This window comes from Numenius arquata, chromosome 10, assembly GCF_964106895.1.
Source record: "Numenius arquata chromosome 10, bNumArq3.hap1.1, whole genome shotgun sequence".
Classification (NCBI taxonomy): domain Eukaryota; kingdom Metazoa; phylum Chordata; class Aves; order Charadriiformes; family Scolopacidae; genus Numenius; species Numenius arquata.
The window spans coordinates 45,642,881-45,663,005 of record NC_133585.1 but is presented as its reverse complement, the minus strand read 5'-3'; the positions used below and the strand labels follow the sequence as shown (position 1 = coordinate 45,663,005).

General features: G+C 40.5%; 1 protein-coding gene across 1 annotated transcript in view; it reads left to right on the top strand.

Moving 5' to 3' along the window:
- The window catches only part of SCFD2 (sec1 family domain containing 2), a 196,645-nt gene that overhangs the window by 6,141 nt on the left and 170,379 nt on the right, over positions 1 to 20,125 (top strand). Inside the window, exon 2 of the mRNA XM_074154896.1 lies at positions 3,290 to 3,458. Within this exon, the coding sequence (XP_074010997.1) occupies positions 3,290 to 3,458 (169 nt within the window). The remainder of the gene's footprint in view (positions 1 to 3,289; positions 3,459 to 20,125) is intronic.

Here is a 20,125-nt window from a genome sequence, read left to right as displayed (position 1 = left end):
CTCCTGAGAACATAGAAGCCGCTTTCCAGCGCTGCTTAACAAGGTCAGATTAAGCTAAAGCTGGGTCAAAGAGTATGGCAAAACATTGACAAGCTTTGGAACTGGAGCTCCAATTATCCACTTCTTTTAAGAGAATAGATGTAAGCATTTCTGTTCTCTTGATATTTTAAACTGTGTTCTTGCTGAGGTTAATGCATTGCCCGAGAAGGTTGCATCACAGGAATTGTCTCACTGGAGTCCCTTGGTGTGAACTCTTCCTAGTAGTGGTCTTACTGAGAAAAGCATTGGGTGAGCGTGCAGTGTTGAAACATCATGAAAACTGGGATGTGTTTATCCGTGTATCTTTCCAAAATGACCAGTCCTGAACTAATCTACAAAGTAGCTAAACCAGCAGATTCTAAGAAAGCTTGATAGTGGGGGCAAGAGATGCCTCGCGTACTGTTTTGATGAACACCACCTTATATTTCAACTTTGATTGAAGGAAAAGCCCCCAGCAGAAATGAGCTGTGTTGTTTGCTAGTGAGCAATGCCTTGTAGGAGAATTGCTTTCCAATTCAAGCTCCTCATGTTTAGCAGCTGACTTTCAAGTCTTTCATTGCCCAAGTACTCACCTTGCTTCTGTGATATACAGTTGCCCTTAAATCTGTTTTTCTTTGTTTGGTTGGTTTGTTTTTGAACCAGACAGTAGAATGAGTAGGAGAATGTAAGAACTGGAGTACAAGTGGTGTGATACAGGGCTGTTAATGGATTTAGGAAAATATTTTCTTGTATGCATGTCACTAATGCCTTTTGGGGGAAGGGTGGTGTAGTTAATGAGTTCCTGGCTGCTGTTAAAGAATTGGTGGGTCGACTTTGCCAATTGTGCCAGCTACAAACTCTATCAAATGTCACATATTTCAGTTTGTAACTTTTAATGAGAGGGCAAAGTAAAATTAGAACAGTGTGATACATAAGATTTCCTGTATCCTCATAGCTGGATATTAGCCTGGCATGAAGACTCCTATTTTGCATTGGTCACATAACTTTTCCTTGTCACTTTAACACCTGATCTGTGTGCACGTTGGCAGCATTAAAGCTGCCAGCTGCCATGAGTGCTGTTGGTCGTGAGAAGCTGCTGAGCTTCTGTCCTCAACAGTGATGAGGAGAGAAACCAGTCCCATGCACCCTGTTGAAGTCAGTATGATTGAAAAGCAACTCCCCATGATTTCCTGTCCTAGTCTCATGAGGTTTAATTCCAGCCTTGGTTGGTTTGCACAGTTGGTCAGGGGTGATAGGGATTTTTAAAAGCTGCAGGAGATGTTTTCTGATTGATTTGATGAGGCAGAGCAAAAGCCATTAGTGCCTGCAGACCAAGAAGTAGCAGTTGTGGGAAGGAGACCAAGATGGCACTTGCTAATTGTGGAAGGAACTTAAATACACTGAGACTTTCCCCCTCTGCCAAGGAGAAAGGAGGGGTATTAATAATTAACATGGGTTTATTTGCATTCAGGGTGTTTCCAGTTTAGCTAAATGTCTTGTCTTGTCTAGCTAAATGTTGCTTGTGTGCAGCAAGTGTGGAGAGATAGACACAGCTCCCAGAACGTGGGGGTGGAGGTTCAGAAGATTACCATCTGTTTTCCATGTCTGTAACTTTGCGAGCGTTGATAACGGCAGTGTGGCTGACAAGTGACTGACCTACTAAGAAGAATGTAGGGATTTTGGAGAGCAGATGGCTTAGGGAGTCGGAAAGACAACCCAGCTCATTTCATCTGTATTTCAGTGGTCTAAATCTGTCTGGGGATGGTAGAAAGGAAAGTCGCTGTCATTCTGTGCCTATTACAGTCTCTGGTGAAACAAATTGGTAATCTCAATCCAGCTGAGCACCCAGGTGTCCACGTTGCAGTACCACCATGTGCTGGACACATGTGCCTTCCCTGCCTTTGTGGACAGAAGCATTACCAGCATGGAGTTTGACTTCATCTTTCTCCTCCTTTTTCATCCTTGCTTCTCTTTTTGAATTGTACTACAATTCAGAATAAACCATGAATATTCAGTTGATAAACCATGGGGTGGTTTTACAATGTGGCTGCTGTAGACTGCTGGAGACAACCTTTTGCTTATCCAAGAGCATTTAATAATCTGATCCCCTTAATATTCTTGATGTAAGTGCCTTTTTTGGATTTATGGAGCATGTGAAGCTGACTTCACCTGTTGAAACAGACCTCTGTCTTTGGAAATGTTCAGAAGTGAGAATAGATAGGGAGCCACATGGACAGGCTTTGATGGAGTGGGACCAGAACCTTAAAGATCTTTTTCCTGCCTCTCAAAGGTGGCTTCAGAAGTCCTCTTTCTCCCATGAATAAAGCCAGGAGAACACTAAGCTCAGCATTGGTGTCCAGCCCTGTGGTGATAGCTAAAGTGGCAGAATACAAATACCTTCCACTTGTTCCTGTCTTCAAGGCAGTAAGGTTTCTTTCTGGTCCCCCTCTCCAGCGTTTTCCTCTGTAGTGTGGGTCATGTTTTTCTCCTTTGGCTTGGCTCAGTCTTAATATTCTGTAAGTTGGTTTTAGCACCTGTGTTGAGAGTTGGTGAATGGAAAGAAGAGCATGTGTGCTTGAAATCAGGAGAATTGCAGAAAACGTGCCAACTGCAATTCAGAGTTTCTCTTGGAAGGTGGTCACACTGACATTTTATACTATGTAACTTGGGTTGTTTTAGTCATTTCATGTTGGTTTCACCTGTGCTGCCCTCAGTCCATGTAAGAGCTATGACCTTGGTGATGGCATGTTGTTGGTAATTGCTTATTTTAATATTATGCCACCCTATCAGGGTCTCTACATATGCAACCTGCATACAGCCCTTTTAAGCACAGTCCTATTAGTTTAGAAAAGCATAGTTTGCATGTGTTTGTGTATATGTAAATGTTTGCTTTGTTTTTTTTTAAATAACCATTGCAAATCTTGTTTAACTAACAACTTTCTTATGCAAAGAGAAATATTTTGCATATTTAAGTGCGAAGTCAGTGAATATCTACTAGTTGTAAAGCTGTCTAATTTATGCTTTTAAAATAAATCTTTCTGAAATGCTATCAATGCTTTTAACTTCAGACATTCCAGAGAATAATTTTACTTTTGTAGCAAAATATCTTTGAGAAGCTAATTGTGGTTTTGATGTTGTGACTACCAGCGTCCTTCTTCCCAAAACATGTTATTTTGCTCTCAGTTCCTTGTGTTTTGGTGTCTGTTTTTTTTTTTTTTTTTTCTTCTTCTAGTTATGTACCTGACAGTTTTGGGGTCTCTTTTTTTCCTAGGAGCAGTTGGTCATCATGGTGACAATCTTGCAGAGAAGATACTTTCCGTGCTTCCCAAGCTGCCCGGCCACAAGATCGATGTGATGGTTAACATGGTGGAACTTACGGCACTGCAGACTGCAGATGAAACTTGCAGTATTATAGCACCTGGCTGCTTAGCACAACCAAAGTAAATATTCTTTTTTTTCTTTCTTTTTTTTTTTTCAAGATGTTGAATAAGTTTGTTATCTTTTGGTGGAACAAGTCTTTTCTTTAAAATAATTATAATCAAGCTTACAGCAAAAACCCATCTGGTCCTAATTCTCCTGGAATATAATCAGTTTGTATGTGTGCATTAAGCAAGTGGGCCAGATAGACTCCCAAAAGTGGGAGATTCTCAGGACCTTTTTAGATTTGGGTTGCTTAAATTGCTGTAGATTGCTGTAGTAGAAATCAGTACAGAGTAAACACCAAAAATTCTTCCTTGTGACATTTCTTTTTCTGCCCAAGGAGCAGGTCATACAAGCAGGCAGGTCTTAAGTGTGTCTTTCTTTGTAATTATGAAGAGGTTTATGGGAAAAGTGAGCTGCATTCTGTATTCTTGTTAGAGTACTTGTTAACTTTAAGATTTATTCATTTTCAAACACAATACCTGTGGAGAAAGAGAATTAGGCTCATATTTAGGTATACAGACAGCTTCATGAGTGCCTGGTTTTTGCTTAAACAAGGACAACCTAAACTTTGAACAATTGTACTTAGCTATGTATAATCTGCAGCTAAGACATTACTTGTAAAGTGCATCAGGTTTAATGTTTCACTTTCTAAATTTAATTGTCCAAACTGAAACTTTCCTGCAGCTTCTGTTACTATGCATAAACCAGGAAATACACCAGGTGCTGGTTTCACTCCGCAAACAAAACTTTTGCTCAGCATTGATCTAGAAATTGATGCAGTGCAAAGGCGATTAAAAGTTCTTTCTCTTTTGCTTTGTTAGAAAAGGGTTTTCAAGATGGGCTATCTAATATAGAGTCTATTCTTTTGTTTTGACTCCTTTTGGTACTTCACACCTGCACTCCTCCTCCCCCCCTCCCCCCCCCCCCGCCCCAAGATTTCACAGACTTTCCACTCTTCCAACATATGGTCTTTATTTTCCGAGAGCCTCTAGATCCTTTGTCATATTCCATCTCCCACATGTGCTGTAACTGGGTCCAGTTTCTAGGTTTCACATTGCATAACTCTCTTCTTCCTTAGGAGTTGGAGAGGAAACATTTCCTCATATAGGTGGACTCAATTGGAAGTTGCTGCTGGGGTGACTAACTAAAATAAGGTTTTTTCTAGTTTTCTTCTCATTGGCTGATTTCCAACTGACCTCTGAAGTAGAAGTGAGATATCCTTAAGATCTGTCTACACAGCAAAATGAGGAGGTCGTTGCCCATGGTAGACATGCTTGTGGTTGCTGCTGTTTGTGCTAGCTTTGAGCAGCTACCAGAAATAAAGACAATTTCTGGCAGCATGGTCTAGGGAAAAAAATAGATATTTATTGCTCTAAGACTGTTGACCGGTGCTACTACCCCATTATTCCTAACATTATTGACATTGAGGAAACTAAAGCTTGTGCTACTATGCCTTCCCATGCTAAAATTATGACTTTGGTCTTCTCTATAGTCACATTTTTAGGAATAGTTTGCAGAGTTTTGCTGTATTCTAAGGTGGCTCATAGTATATATACCAAGGTTTGTTTGCCTGTTTGCTAGCTAGTGGGAAGGTGCCTCTGTTAACAGTAGACTTTATGTATTTTGCAAAGTCTCCCATGGACATGGGTGGTTAAAGAACAGCAGGATTTGGCTACGAGTTGTTTGGCTGCTACTCTGCAAGCGCAGGAAAGTTGGATGACAGCAGCTGGTAGCTGGTACCAGGGCAGTGGCGTCATTACCATGCCAGTCTGTAACAGCTTCCCCAAAATACCCTCCCTCTGCAAAGTCATCCTATAGAATCAGTTACACTGGGAATTTAAAAGAACAGATTAGGAAAACAGTGATTTAAATAGGATTGATCTTGCCTTGGAGCAGAGCAAAAGGACTAGATGACCTCTCAAAATCTCTCCTGTGATCGTTATTCACAACTGAAGAAGTGTTGCATGGCTGAGAATAGCCTCCAAACTCCAAAGAATGTGGCTCTGCAATGTTCAACCCTGTGTCTTTTACTTTTTCTCCAACAATGTAATGATTAGGAATAGTTTCTAAGTTAAAATAGGCATTTCCAAACAAGCTTATGACAATTGCTGAAAAGTACTAGAAACCATAACAGTGTCTGAAGGGGTGGATGAAGGTGGTAGCTTCCATTCTGGTCAACAGGACTGTGCTCTTAGTACTGAATTATAAACATCAGTGTTAATCATCTTTGCTGGTGTAAAATGGTTGAAGTTCTTCTGAAGCACTGAAATGCATTTAAAGTTCCCACCAGTAAGTTTCTGTGTCAGTTCCGTAAGAAACTCCCTATGATGCTCTCAGTTCTTCGTCAACATGGTTATTGCCATTGGTAGCCGGCTCAGAAGTGTTTCTTGTAATTGAAAACTTAAGTCTTGATTTATATTTGTAAATGATGCATGGCAAGGAGTGTTCCTCTGCTTGTAAATTTTCCGTTTACTCTGGCGAGTGAAAGTGCCAGCACCTTTCCCAGAGACAGGAAAAGTAACTTCAGTTGCACCCACGTGTGGGGGCTCTTTAACGTGAAATTTTGTGATGAGACTGTGGCGTTTCACAGACTCGCATATTCAGAATATTTTTCGAATGTTTTCATTATTTCTCTCAAGTAATATTTGAGCATGCTGTGGTGGGGAGAGAGAGAGAGAGGGGTCTGCTCCTTCCACACAGCTTGCTATATTTAACTTTTCTTATGGAATGCCTCTCCAGCAGAAACATCTGGGCTCAGTTACAGAGTTAGCAAACAGAATTAATGAATAATTTATGGCTGGCGTGGTGAAATAAAGCAGGGTTCTTTTCTCAAATCTAAGGAAATAATGGGCCGCTTTAAAGATTTAGATGAAAATGTAAATGCCATGTGCTGCTTAAGTTACTGTACTTTGAAGGTGCTCTCTTTGTAAGGAAGGGAATTTCTTTAAAAAAAAAAAAAAGAAATCTGTTCTAGAATTCTTAATTTTATTAGTAGCCTCAAAAATCTTTCAGAGTAATTGTTTGCCCTGCTGTGGTCGCTGACATGTTGCTGCTCCAGTGTGAATGTTAGTTGAGTTATGCTTTTTGAGAATTGTGTCAACATTTTTTTTTATTTTTTTTTTTTTTCATTTTTATATACAGATGGGTGTATATATGAAAAGACTGAAACAATTTCTAGATGTAAAACTAAGGACAGCCGCTCTGGATCAGAACTGTTAGTTTCTGATTAAAAAATACGATAGCCACCTTGTCCTTCTAAACAAATGATGCATAACACAAGTGGAAATTGTAGTGAAAGCTTAGTCACACAGAATCACACAGAATCTTCTTGGTTGGATGGGACCTCTGAGATCATCAAGTCCAACCAACAAAAAAAAAAAAAAAAGACAACACCAAACACGAAAACCAAACCAAAACTGAAACAAACACCCACAGCCACACACCACACCCACCCACAAACAGACACAACCCAACAATCCCGGGCACTAGAGCATGCCCTGAAGTGCCATGTCCACACGTTTTTTAAATACTTCCAGGGATGGCGACTCCACCACCTCCCTGGGCAGGCTGTTCCAGTGCCTGACCACCCTCTCAGTAAAGTAATTCTTCCTAATATCTAATCTAAACCTCCCCTGCTGCAACTTCAGACCATTTCCTCTGGTCCTGTCATTATTCAATTATTCAATTAATGGCAGGGGTAATTTAAAAAAAATGATATTGATTGCAGCTCTTCTTGCTGGTCTTCGTATTTTGATAACCCACACAGTGTATTTGGAGGAATTTTTAACAATTTCAGCTTCTGACTCTGAGCGTACATGCAGTGGCTTCTAGGAGTTGTCTGCATGGATGAACATCAAGCTCCCTGTTTTTGTGAGCCATCTATCATGTCTATCATCACATCTATCATGTGAGCCATCTGATAGCATTTTGGCCATTTTGTTTCTCAAAGCACCAACCTTGTACTTTTGAGATTGGTATTTTACCACGTGGAAGCATCCTGCTGTCGGTAATGGTTATATCATGATGGAGGTTTGTCTTGTGCCGTTTCCCACCTCTCGCAAGCCGGGAGCCGAGGTGCGTGGGGGCCCCGTGGCTCCCTGAAGCCCCAAGTCAGGGTTCAGGTGCCTGTGTCCTGGCCACAGGTCTGTGGGTGTGTGAACATGAAGTAAAGAGCTATGTGATACCGAACTGTGGGCAACTGAAGAAACACGTATGCTTGCTCTTTTTTAAATCTGCTCTTTTATTACCCAGGAACACTTTTGATGTGCTCTCACGTTTTGCTGAATAAACTGAATACTTAATTTGTTTATGCACTTTTCAAGAACTCGCTGAATAGAGATTTCTTCTATGTTTTTTCACTCTTGCTTCCTTTTCTCCAGTCTTTGGAGTCTTTTGCAAGCTTCTTGGAATTCAAAGTGGTGTTAAAATCTCAGGAAAAGACCAGATTTTTATTTAAAGTATGTATGTTTTTAATGCAATATACAAAAAAAACATTGGGTTCTTACAGCAGGCATTTTTCCATAAAGATGCAAAACTGTAACATAACACACTTCGTGTTTGAGCTGCTACGCCTAAAGCAATTCCATGAGAAATACAGCTGGGGTGTCTGGGTACTTCTGACAAAGCAAATGAGCTACTAAATCATCTGAATTTGCATTGGGGTGGGGGAAATAACAAGTTGAGAACGAGGTGATCTTGTTGATGGGTGTGATGCAGAAAACACCGATATGCGGGCCAGATGTTTGAAACGTGGCACTCGCCAAATCTTTCCGTAGGTCTCTGTATGAGGGGTGGAAAGAGAGGTGTGCTGGGATGCGGGGAAAGGGAGTTGGTTAAAAATTAGAACATTCCTGGAGTTGTAATAGTAAAATTTCAATATCTTGTGTCAATGGCAGTTGAAAATGCACACTTTTTCCAATCTTCCTTACTTCTGAGGTTGTTAATTCCTATTTTGGATTGATCAGTTCTTTTGTGTGCAAGTGCTAGAACGGTTACAGTTTGGATGGAGAAGCAAGCCCTGCTCCAGCTGCATCTTTGCTCTTGTGTGTGATGTGATGGTGCAGTGCTCTCCTGGTACTGGTGGGACTTGGACAACCCTGAGCATGGAGGAAGGCCATGAGGTGAGGGGTCTTGTATTCCTGCCCTGGCTCTGCAGTCAGCTTGCAGCGTGATCTTGGACAGGTCACTTCATTTCTTTCTACTCCTGTTCCTTCTCCTAGTCCTTGTCCAAAGAACTTGTGTTTTAAACCAGTAAAACATGGAATTTCTCAGGATACAAGTTTGCGGCCCACATGGCAGAAAATCCTAGGGGTTCTGGTCTTTGGGAGGGTATAAATAATGTTGCAAATGATTAGGTGGGGAGTTAAGGTGTCGGGACAAGCAAAGGCAGGATTTCCATCTGTCTTTTCTTCGGTACTGTGTCTTTACTGCCCCTACATGCAGTGCTTCGTTGCATTGGGGAGGGGGGACTGTTTTGAGTCATATCCCCCCTGTCCCCTTTCCTGCGAGCTGATGGAACAGCAGTTCCAATGATCTCAGTAAAAGACACCACTGCAATATTTTTTAAACAATCACAGGTATGATGTGAATTTAAAGTGAAAGATTATTTGTGCTGGTGTGGCAAAGAAAAGAGCAGCAAAAATTAAAACTGGAAAGGAGATTAAAGTCTCCTTTTAATTTGGGTGATAGACTTTTTTGAATGGTTGATTCTGTTTTCTTGATTTTTATTTTTTTATTATTTCATTTTTTTAACTGAGGAACAAGTATCTGAAGGATATGAATGTGATGTTTTTCTTAACACTGAATTAATTACAAACTAAGCTTTCGGGGAATGGGTCTTAAATCTTTGTGGTATTTTCAGTTTTATTTTTTGAATATTTCCTTTATGCCAGCTGTAGATATTAATTTAAAAAACCCCAACCTTTTTTGCATGCAAACCCTAACCTTTTTTGCATGCATGACTTTATAAAAGCTTGTAATAAGAAGGTAATTTGGGACAGTGTTATTCTTGAATGAGCTGGGAATTTATGGCATAAATTAGAGTAATTTTCCTTTCTGGAATGTTAATATTAAAGAGGAAACGTTAATACTACAGTAAGAAAATCCAGATGACATGACTATATTGCTTCATATCCACTGAGAGTCTTGCGGAGGAGGAAGGGTAAACCAAAACAATGGATGGCAAGGCTCTTTTGGACGGGGAGAGGGAGAGTCCCGCGCTGTAAACTGCTTTTGGATCTGCTCTGGTATATTGTCGGTGGTTGAGCAGCAGCGGGGGGCTGCCGGGGCTCCCTGCCGGTGCTGGCTCCCTGCCTGTCCCTGCTTCTGGGGTGCTCCTCCAGCTTTTCCGCTGCTGGACGCTTCCCTCTGCTGGGAGCTGCTCGCTCCTGCCGTCCCGTCCCAGGACTCTGCTGAGCTCTGCTCTTCAGGATTGCTTTCAACTGAAACTTAACCCCCTCCAAGACAAAAAAAAAAAAAAAAAAGCCCAACCAATCAAAAAAAAAAATGCCAGCACTCATGTACAGCCTTTTCCTATCTGCCTTTCTGGACAAGGTGAGCAGCACTCTTATGGAGAAAAAGAGGTCTTAACTGCAGGATTTATGAAAAGCAGACATCACATGGTATTAAAAAAACCCCTGAAATTTTCCTTCACCAGTGACAGGAGAAATTACAGCCCAGCCCCGTGCTTCTAGGACTCATGCTGTGCTGCTGTGGTCCATTTTTAGGGAGATGAACTGGGCTTTACAGGGTTTTTCTGTTGATTCCTCTTGCCATTTCAGCAATCCAGCCACAAGATGCTTCACTAAGGGGTGGATTGGGCAGTAGGAATGTCCAAAACACAGCATCCCTCGTTGCCACCACGTCCCTGGATGGCATCTTCTTGCTCACCACTTTATTTAACTCGTACAGGCTCAGAGCACAGTCCTGAATCAAGGCCTATTCAGAGTTTCCTTATTGTTTGAAATTTCTCAAGGCATCTTCTTGTTGGGAATAACAGCCCCGGCTGCATTAGCTTCTGGGGTTTGTCAGTCAAGACAAGCTTTCCAGGAGGCGCTTTCTGCTCAGTTTCAAACCAGCCTGAATCAAATGAACGTAATTGACTGTTGCCACAGGATAAGATGAACAAGCTGATAAGATTTATTATATCTTACAATAAATGTGTATATTTGCCCGGATCCTTTCAACACGGGACCTCCTTGAAATGGAAAAAAGGAAGGGATGGGGGGGTGTGTGCTGAGGGTGGAAAATTCTGGGAAGAGGTCAAGACCTCCAGCTCGCCTGTGCTGTGGAACGTACAGCATTCCTAGAAGACCTTGCTGGGGCTCTGCAAAACCCCAGTTTGCTGTTGTAGTGAGTTTATTGAAGTAACTGGTGGAATCGCATGAGGGTTCTTCATTTGACCAGGTTCCTGCATAAGAAGTGCCATGTTTTTGTCAATTGCCTGTTATGACAGGCCTCAGAAGCCTTAGAAGTTGTCTTCTAGATAAGAGGAAGCTTGAAGCTTATTTTCCTTGAGATAAAGAATGAATTGGGCTGACAAGCTCTCGGCATCAGTTGGGTGGTTCTTCCTTATCTTTGCCACTCAGCCCACAAAAAGGACTTCTGAGGGCTGTGGGAAGCTGGATGGCTCAAGACTTCATTCCTTGTGCTTTGAGGACCTCTAACTGCACAGTTTGTCTGTGCTACCCAGGCTTAATAATGAAGGTGTTCAGCCAGAATTCAGGTCTTTCCTGGCCCCTCTGACACTCACACAGCCGTCTTCAGAGTGCAATAATCAGGAGATTTGGGATGTCATTGTCTGTAGAATCTGCTGGCTGAAAAATGGCAAAATCCAGAATCCTTCATGCTTTTTGAAGACATATTTTTGGTTTTTCTGGAGAAAATTTATGTATGTCCCTGTATTTATGTTGTTATCAATATAATCTCTATTTGAGTACTGTCACTAAGTCTGAAGTTTCTGACTTTTTCCTTTGCCCATGGAAAGACAATAAACACTCAACAATAAAGTTGAGTGTTACCCAGACGTTGTCCAACCATCAACAGGTCTGAGTACTTGTATCTTCAGCTGGTTAGCACAGCAAGGTAACTTAATGACTGTAAAGAAATTCAGTGAGTACAATCGCTTAGCTAGTTTATCTTCTGACTGTTTCCTTATTAGCATTACTCTCTCTTCTGCAGGTACATTCCTTGCAAGATAGAAAGAAGGACAAATCTCTTTCAGATTAATTATCAGAAAGAGTAACCACTGAGGTCTGCAGTCAGGACAGAATGGGAAGATCTTTATGCTGCTTAAGGGTGGTGGGTTTTTGGCTGTCTGCAGCATTTCTTTTAAAACTGACATCCCTTTCTTGTTACCTTAATGCTCTTGTTTGTGAATTTTGTGAGTTTCTTTTTTCCCCTGTGTAAGTTTGCAAACTACTTTTCTCTTGGTGTGGCCACAGTGCACATTCCTGCAGATGTATTCAGAGTCCAACAGCAGCGTGAAGACCGTGTCTGTTTAAGTAGACTTTATGAATCTCCAAAGCGAGCTCCAACCTTTCTCGTGTTATAGTATGATCTTCCAGTAACTGTTGCCTTGGCTGACGTTGTGAGATTTTTCTAAAACTAGCTCTCACTCTGCTTGGCCAACTGCCTTCAAGTTTGCCTCCTGAACGACCTCAACAACGAGGTTTTAAAATGCAGTGATATGCACTGGCCTTATTACATACTGCGGAATTGCTCGTTTGCTGTTCAGCCATCGTGCCAGAACAGAGAGTGACTGAGTGACCGGGAGCGGTGTTTTAGTTTATCATTCTTATACTATAAAGTAAGCCTGATGTATCTAACAATGAAGAAAAAAGTGCCATAATACACTGATGAGAAGAACAAATGGCAGCTGCTCGTTCAGATGATGAATTGGTGTTTGGGAAGGAAGCAGTATTATCTGTTGGCAACAGGTTTGGTTGTAAGTTTTGACTATGTGATTGGGATTCTTTCATGATTCCAAACTTAATATGAAACAGAAATCAAAGCTTACACAGACTAAAATTTATGTGAAGTGAGCTATTTACCTGGCAGAGCTTAAAGACGGTTTTACTCTGGATAGTAGAAAGAGTCTGTGCGCGGAGAAATACTTCATTGGTTTTTTTAGAGAAATACTTACACAACTATTGATTTTATTTTTTTATAATTGATCCAAAATTCCAGCCTCCTCTTCTGTTACTTAGCATGGCTAAGTAATATTTAGCATGGCTTCTGTTATTTAGATGGCAGATCTTTGGATTCTGACTCATAACGCCTAGCTCCAGTGCTCACCTCTCTTTATGCATCTTGTTTTCCTGAAGTGTAGCAAAGAGATGCTGAAATGGGTTTCGCGGGTTTTGCTACTTTATAGCTGCTCACAGTTTCAAAAGTCATTGTGAAAATTAACCAAACCAAGCCAGTTTTTATGTCCCGATGCACAGCGGCCCAGATGCGGTCCTTCTGCAGGCTCTGGATGACCTTGCTACACCAAGTACCACTTAATTTCCATAGATTGTGAATGTATTTTCTAAAATTGTCTTCAGCTGGGAAAGATTCCCATTCGCTGTGGGACAGAAAAGTTTTATGACCTTACCTAAATCTCTCCATGACTCTACTACTTCTTTAAATAAGCAACCAGAAAAAAGAAATTCGTATCGAGCCATTTTCAATTACTGGAAACAGCCGCAGAACACGCGCTGAATGTGAATGCTTCACGTGGGCACTCGAGCTCCAGTTACCTCTTAGAAAAAGGAAATTAATCTCGACAGAAAAAGCTGCAGTTCTTATTAATGACAGGGGAATATGTCATGGCTTCAAACACTCTTTGCACAGGTTGGAAAATACCATCAATGGTACGCTTTGTTTGATGGTAAGGAGGGAATGCGGAGGAGGAGGGGAATTAGACAGCACCCAACACACTTCTTATACAAGCCCTTTTTAGGAGGAGGACACAATGTTAATATTGAATGACTACAAAAAGCTACCGAAAATCCAGAGATTTTGGATTAGGACAAAATTCTGCTCTCCTTACTCATCCCATGGTAGGCAGAAGTGTATCAGGGAGGGGTTGTGAGAAGATATCCAGAACACAGGGTAAATATATGCAATGTAGACAGAAGTCCTTATCTTGTTCTCTATGACAGATAGACCAGAGTATGGAAATGGTTGTAAAAATGAAAGCCTGAGGCTTTCATTCTTTCTGAATAGCTGTCATTTCAGTTTTGAAGGCTAGAATTGGCCATATTAGGGTTGCATGAGATCTGAAGAAGCTGGAGCTCTAGGTTTGCATTGAAACTATGACGAGTATGCTACTTTGAAGTAAGAGAGGGGGAATAAGGAAGATATGCAGGGCTGAGCCCTCAAGTTGATCTAAGCTTTCACCAGCGTGCTGGCAGAGACTCTGGCCCTGCATGTTCAAACACCACATCGTTAAGATGTAAGGTCTGCTTCAGATTATTTTTTTACTATTTATTTTGGGTCTCCGCGTCTCTACTTGAATACTTGTTCTCAACTCATAAAGAGTATCTTTGACTGTTTTAACTAGTCTGTGCCATAAGACTTCATAAGCAATGATTTTTGTGGTAACTGAGTCACTTATGGAAAGGATTGTCTTTCCTTCTCTGATGAAGACATATTCCTGTACATTAAGCACTCAAAATGGCCTAGTCAAGAGGTTGCATTGGTAACTCAAGGCTTTAGGCCAGTAAATGAGGGAGGGAGGTCAAAGGAGACTACCAAAAAGTGCCCTTGTAAATCAAAAACATCGAGGAGAGGGGATTCCTGGCATTCCATGGTATCTGGGTTTATTTTCTTACATTTCTCTAATAAGAAAAACACACTTCAGATGTGTTCTTGGTAAATGTTTTCACTTGTCTCATCTGCCTCTGCTGCCAAATGTGACCCAAAATATATTGGTTTTACATGCCTTGAGGACATCTATTGGATAACTAACCACTGCATCTGTAAAAGTGGACTTGGCGCTCCAATGCAATCCCTGAATGTAGATTCAATTGTCAGCACCTCATTACTAACTGTTCTTTCACTGGAATCATTTTTATTAAAATAACCTTATGCAATAGCTTTAAAACACAGAACAGAATGCTCTAAAGTAACCTATTATGTTACATGTAGTATTCCCAAGTAATACATATGTTGTAAGGATCAGACTTTATTTTTAGCGTAGTTCGTTTGCTTTGTCCGAAAACTAAATTAAAATCCCTGACAAGTAACTCTTTAATATACACATTTTAAAAAGCTGGTTGGCAAGAATTGTGATATACCTTGTAGTGTACAAAATCCTACTCAGAAGCTTTCAATTAACTTGATTCGTACAGTAACTCGGTCTGGCATTCTGTGTAAGCTGTCCTGCAGCTTGTAGGAATGAAACATTTTACACAACCATTTCACTGGACTAAAAAGCAGCCAGCTGAAACTCAGACAGGAATAAACGATGGTTATGAATATTAGAAAGTTTTAAGAATTTGTTTGCATGCACTTTTTTTTTTTTTTTTCCTTTGCCCCTGCAGAGATTGGCCACTGTTAGAGGAGCAAGAGTGACTTTTGGGGTAATACTGAAATGATGAGGTGACCAAGAGGGCTGTGGCATATCTGGGAAGCCTTTCAGCATCAAGCCTTCCCTTTACCTTGTGAAGTACTGTATATCCACATCTGCTAATTGGAAAACAGGGTGGGTCAGGTTGCAATAAGCAATTCTACTTCCAAGAGGAAGAATTTAACTTTTCAGTGATTTTACAGTGAATTTTTCTTTGGTTTGTCTTGAAGGAAGCGAACCAGCTTCAGCGTTCATCTGGATGGTCAGTTGTTTTGTTTCTGGCAGTCCTCAGCTGTTTATTTGGATCAGCCAGCCTTTAATTGTTGCTCTGGGGTCTAACGATCAGGTGCCGCTTCTGCTTTTGAATAGTGGTGGACAGCTGGAATAACCTCTTTTTTCTTTTTTTTTTTATTTTTAAAAAAGCCCCTCTACTCGCCAATGACTTCACATGCTATTACAGGCTATGCGTCTTACCCTTCTGCAGGAGTCCCTTTGAGAAATCTTTGAAGACTTCCAAAGAATATATCACTTGGAGGGGGGGGTGAGAGGGAAGGCAGAAGAAGAAGAGGCAGGAGCACTCCTAGACCTGGTCTCATGCTGTGTCAATACAAAGGAGCTTAGTCCTGAATACCTGGCAAGAAGCGACAACACTAAACTATTTGGAACTGAAACTTGGTTTTGCAAGTCCAAGGATGATGCATAGCTGTCCACGGCGTGCTCCACTGCCACCATAATTGTTCAAGAGCTCTTTTAGTACTACTGTTTGAATAATTTTTAGGGTAGCTAAATGTTCTGTGGCCTGTTATAAAGGCTGTTCTGCAGAGATGGCTGGTGTGAAGCTATTACAGAAGGGAGGGAACCCTACCAGCTGGTTAATGGATGAAAATGATAACAGCATGTATTACGTATTGTTAAATAACATTATGGAAAAAAGGAACGGATAGGGGTTAGAAGAAGGATAGGGTTAAAATGTCCTGAGGTGTGTTGACCACATCTTAGAGCTGGGACTCTTTGCCCAGTTGATAGTTAATCTGCTTTTCCCTTTGGACAGAACATGTTCAAAATCATTTCTGCATACAAGACGGAGCTTAGTGGGATTTAATACTTCAAGGATTAGTAAGACCTAAACATCAGTCAGCCTCTGTCAAAACCAGCCCTACCTTCCTGAGATGCGTCTTGCTTGCTCTCCTCTGTCTCTCAGTAATCTGCCAGCTCTCTCTGCTTAGGGTGTTAGCAGAACGGGTTAAAATGATCAAACCTTGTGGTTGGTAAGTACTCTTGCTGTAGATCAAAAAGAATAATTCTTAAAAAAGATTAATAAAATCCCTGTTTTATTGGTACACTCGACTTTCAGTGAAGTTTTTGAGATATCCAAGTTATGAAAGAGACACACTGAAATTCATATATTTTAAGACAACCAGAGGCATTTGGTTCCGGGATAATAATCTTGCAAGATTATAGACTTCAGAGGTTCTTGAAGTTGATAAGTAACTGTCATAAAAGGACTTCAGGCAAAGATGATGATCTGTTTCTTGTTGGTGCAATTGCCAGGCATAGCTTCTGTTTCGGGGCTGTTCGCATGACTAATGCTTCCCTTTCAGTCAGGCTTCAGCCCGGTGAGCAGCACCGGCTCTGCAGGGGTTCCTTCTCCTACACCCCTTACCTTCCCCAACTGCCGTTGTTTCCTTGAGACTTGCCTCAGGGTAACATCTTTCAGCATTAGCATTCCAACAAAAAAAATTACTGCAGTTCGCACAGTAGTCATAGAATGGTGTGAAACATCACTGGCAGCCTGTTTTGTAGAATGTGAATAGAGCTGGCTTCAGAAATGTACTTAGGGAGAGCCTGGTCCTTTGCCAGCAGTTTCACGTTCATGCTGTTCCAATAGTTCAGCAGGAGCAGCCTTACTTGTTTATAGGAATTCTCTTCCCGACAAAACATTTGATAGCTGCTGAAGAAATAATCTTGTGGCAGTATCACCCACATGAAATTGGAAAGTTAAGTCTGTTTGCTTACATGACTTCCAGTATGTGTGCATTACTGTCTTATCATAAAATTTCAAGTTGCAAGGGACCTCAAGGATCATCTGATCCAGCCTTTCTTGGCAAAGCACGGTGTAGACAAGATGGCCCAGATTCCTGTCCAGCTGAATCTTAAAAGCGTCCGATGCTGGGGAACCCACCACTTCCCTGGGGAGATTATTCCAATGGCAGATTGTTTTTATTGTGAAAAATTTTCCTCTTGTGTCCAGTCGGAATCTCCCCAGGAGGGACTTGTACCCATCACCCCTCGACTTTTCCATGTGACTCGTAAAAAGAGAGTCTCCATCTTCTTTGTAGCCACCCTTGAAATACTGGAACATGGTGATAAGGTCTCCCTTAAGCCTTCTTTTCTCAGGGCTGAGAAAATTTATATTTAAATTAAAATTTTCCAAAGTGAATGGGAGCATTGATGTTCTGGTCAGTAATTCAATTCAGAGTTCTAATAATTTTGTAATTTGCAGACAACAAGGTGTTACGGAATTAAGCACTAGTTCTCCTTTTCACAGAGTGGTTTGGAGAAGATGAAGAATCCTGATCTAAGCAGTTTCTCACTGCAATGTCAGCCTTTTCTGCTTGCTCAGTTTATTTTACAGATTTTGATCTACTACACTTGGATGTCACAGCACATGTAGGAGATGACGATTTATATATATTTTTTCCCCTGTTGTCACAAATAGATCTGGTTTATCTGCACAAACAGCTTTTTTTAGTGTTGGCATGGGTCATCTGCAGAAGGATAACTGTGAGAGGTAAGTTAGTCCAAGAGTTGCAGAGATTTTGCGTGATGTTTGGTCCACAAGCAGCCCCTTCTTGGTCTTGAGACCCGCTGCATTTGTAAGGCTTTCATCTGTTTTCAGGGCTGCTGGTCACAAGCTTATACATGTAATATAACACATCACTGCTGGAGGTTAACAACAACAGTCAGTGTGGACTTAGGTTAGGGGGTTTATATTGATTGTGGCGGTGGTAAGATATTTATACAATATTATAATTTTAGGGGTATATTTTTATTCCACCTATGGAATGTTTGGTGAATATTTTCCTACTTGTTTTGTTCTGATTACATAGCATTTTCTAGAAAGCCACAGTTGGTAAATTTTAAAATTACTCTGTAAAAGAATTAATAGTCATTCTGTAAATTCTGCAAATTGAAAATTGTGGCTTAATATGGAGTTTATCTTCTTATCTCGGCTATTACTTAGAAGAAAAGAAAGCGTAGTTTAAGGAAACTGCCTTAAAGTTTCACAGCATATAATCCAGTTGAATATGCCATATTATATTGCTTCCTTATGTTTCACCTTTGGTTGACCTTGAAGTTTACAGGTTCAAGTGGATATTAATGATCTTGGGAACAGCTAAAATAAACAGAACACAAAGGTGATGAGAACCCATAGCTCCCCAAACTATTTATTAGATTGTGCAGTTTTGTTTTTAGCACAGGAGAATGCTATATTGGCTGTCTATAATCAGATGAAACACTGTAGAATGCTGTCTATCTAAACGATTACTCAATGTGACCAGATCAGTTCAAATATATACATATAGTAAATTCTATTGCAAAAAAAAAAAAAAAGCTCTGAATGTTTTCTAAGAACTTTTTCACTAAGCAACCGTTCTAATATCAAGCTAGTACAGAAATTCTGTATTACTAGTCTATGTAAATGGAATAGAGTAAGAGGATTTATAAATTAATTTTCTTTTCAGATACTGAGTGTCTGTGCATGCATTTGTGCTGACTTTTGTTCTGGTAAAATACGGTCCACAGATTACTTTTCTGCTATCTTGAATTATTTTGCTATTTTGGTTTAATGCGCACTGGTGTCATTGGTTTACACTATTCCTCTTTGATGCCGGGAGCGGCAGTGAGTGGAGTTGCATTGCTTTTTAATAGCACCATTCCGTGCGCAGCTGCGTTGTCTCACGCATGTGGTCATTAGCAAGGAAAGTTGTTCTGTGTCCTGGATGCTGAAGTATATGTGAAACGTTTTGGCTTTCTGAAGCCAAAAAAAACTTCTTGTATGTGTATTGTAGCATACAGAAATATATATAAAAATACATCTATATTTAGATCAACGTGAAACGGGACTGTGGTTAAGATGCTTGTCCTTACAAGTTTACATGATGCTTGGCTTGAGGAAATGTTTGATAAAACTTAAGGCGGTGGGTTTGGCAAGTGACGAACCTGCTTCAGATGGTGGTTGACCACAGTCATCAGGCTTGTGTACATACTCTATTTTGTAAGTATGGCCATCTGTAAAGTAGATCTATGAACGAGCCAGAAAAGTAAAGTTCCTCTTTTATCTTTTTATTAAAAAAAAAAAAAATAGGAAAAGAAAAACCCAGGGCAAAACATAGAATGCTGTATTACCGTTTGCTTTTGTTGGGAGGATTTTTTTTCCCCCTTTTTTAATCAGTTCCTGATGGGAACTGAATACTTGCCAACCTTTTAATAATTAATTCTTAAACTTTATTGTAATGCAGTTCACCTGTGGGACCAAAAATATGTCGAATTTTAAGAGTCTGATTTACTGTCCATCATCTGTGAAGGTGGGGAAAGGAGTTCAGCCCCAAGCAAAGAGCTCTAGGTAAACAGAGCGGTTGTGGGGCAGTTTGGGGTTGCCGTGTTGGTTGTGTTTATAAGAACCTCCTGAATTGTTTGTTTTTAAGTTCTCCCATGCTCCACTGATAACAAGGAACATTTTTCTTCCTGGTTTGGCATATAGTGGTCATGGTTTTATTGGAACACAATAGTTTATATGAAACATAGCGGTTTTGCAACTTTAAATTACGATGTTGTTTTAAAAGCTGTTTTGAGATAATTCTTTCACAATTCTTGCCTGTCTGAAATGAGCTTTGTGATTTTGTGTATTCTCAGCATTTTTTAGACTTTTGCTGTTATGTCCATGAAAATCCTGTCCTATGCTTCTTTGTAAGATGAAGCAAAACTTACTCTCTTATGCTGCTCAGTAACAAATTCAAAGATTGTTTTCCTATTCCTGTTGGTCTTAGTCATCGTTTGTGTTTGGTGAATCTTATTTTCTCTTCTCCTAGTGGTAATTAACCACGTGTCTTACCATCCTGCATCTGA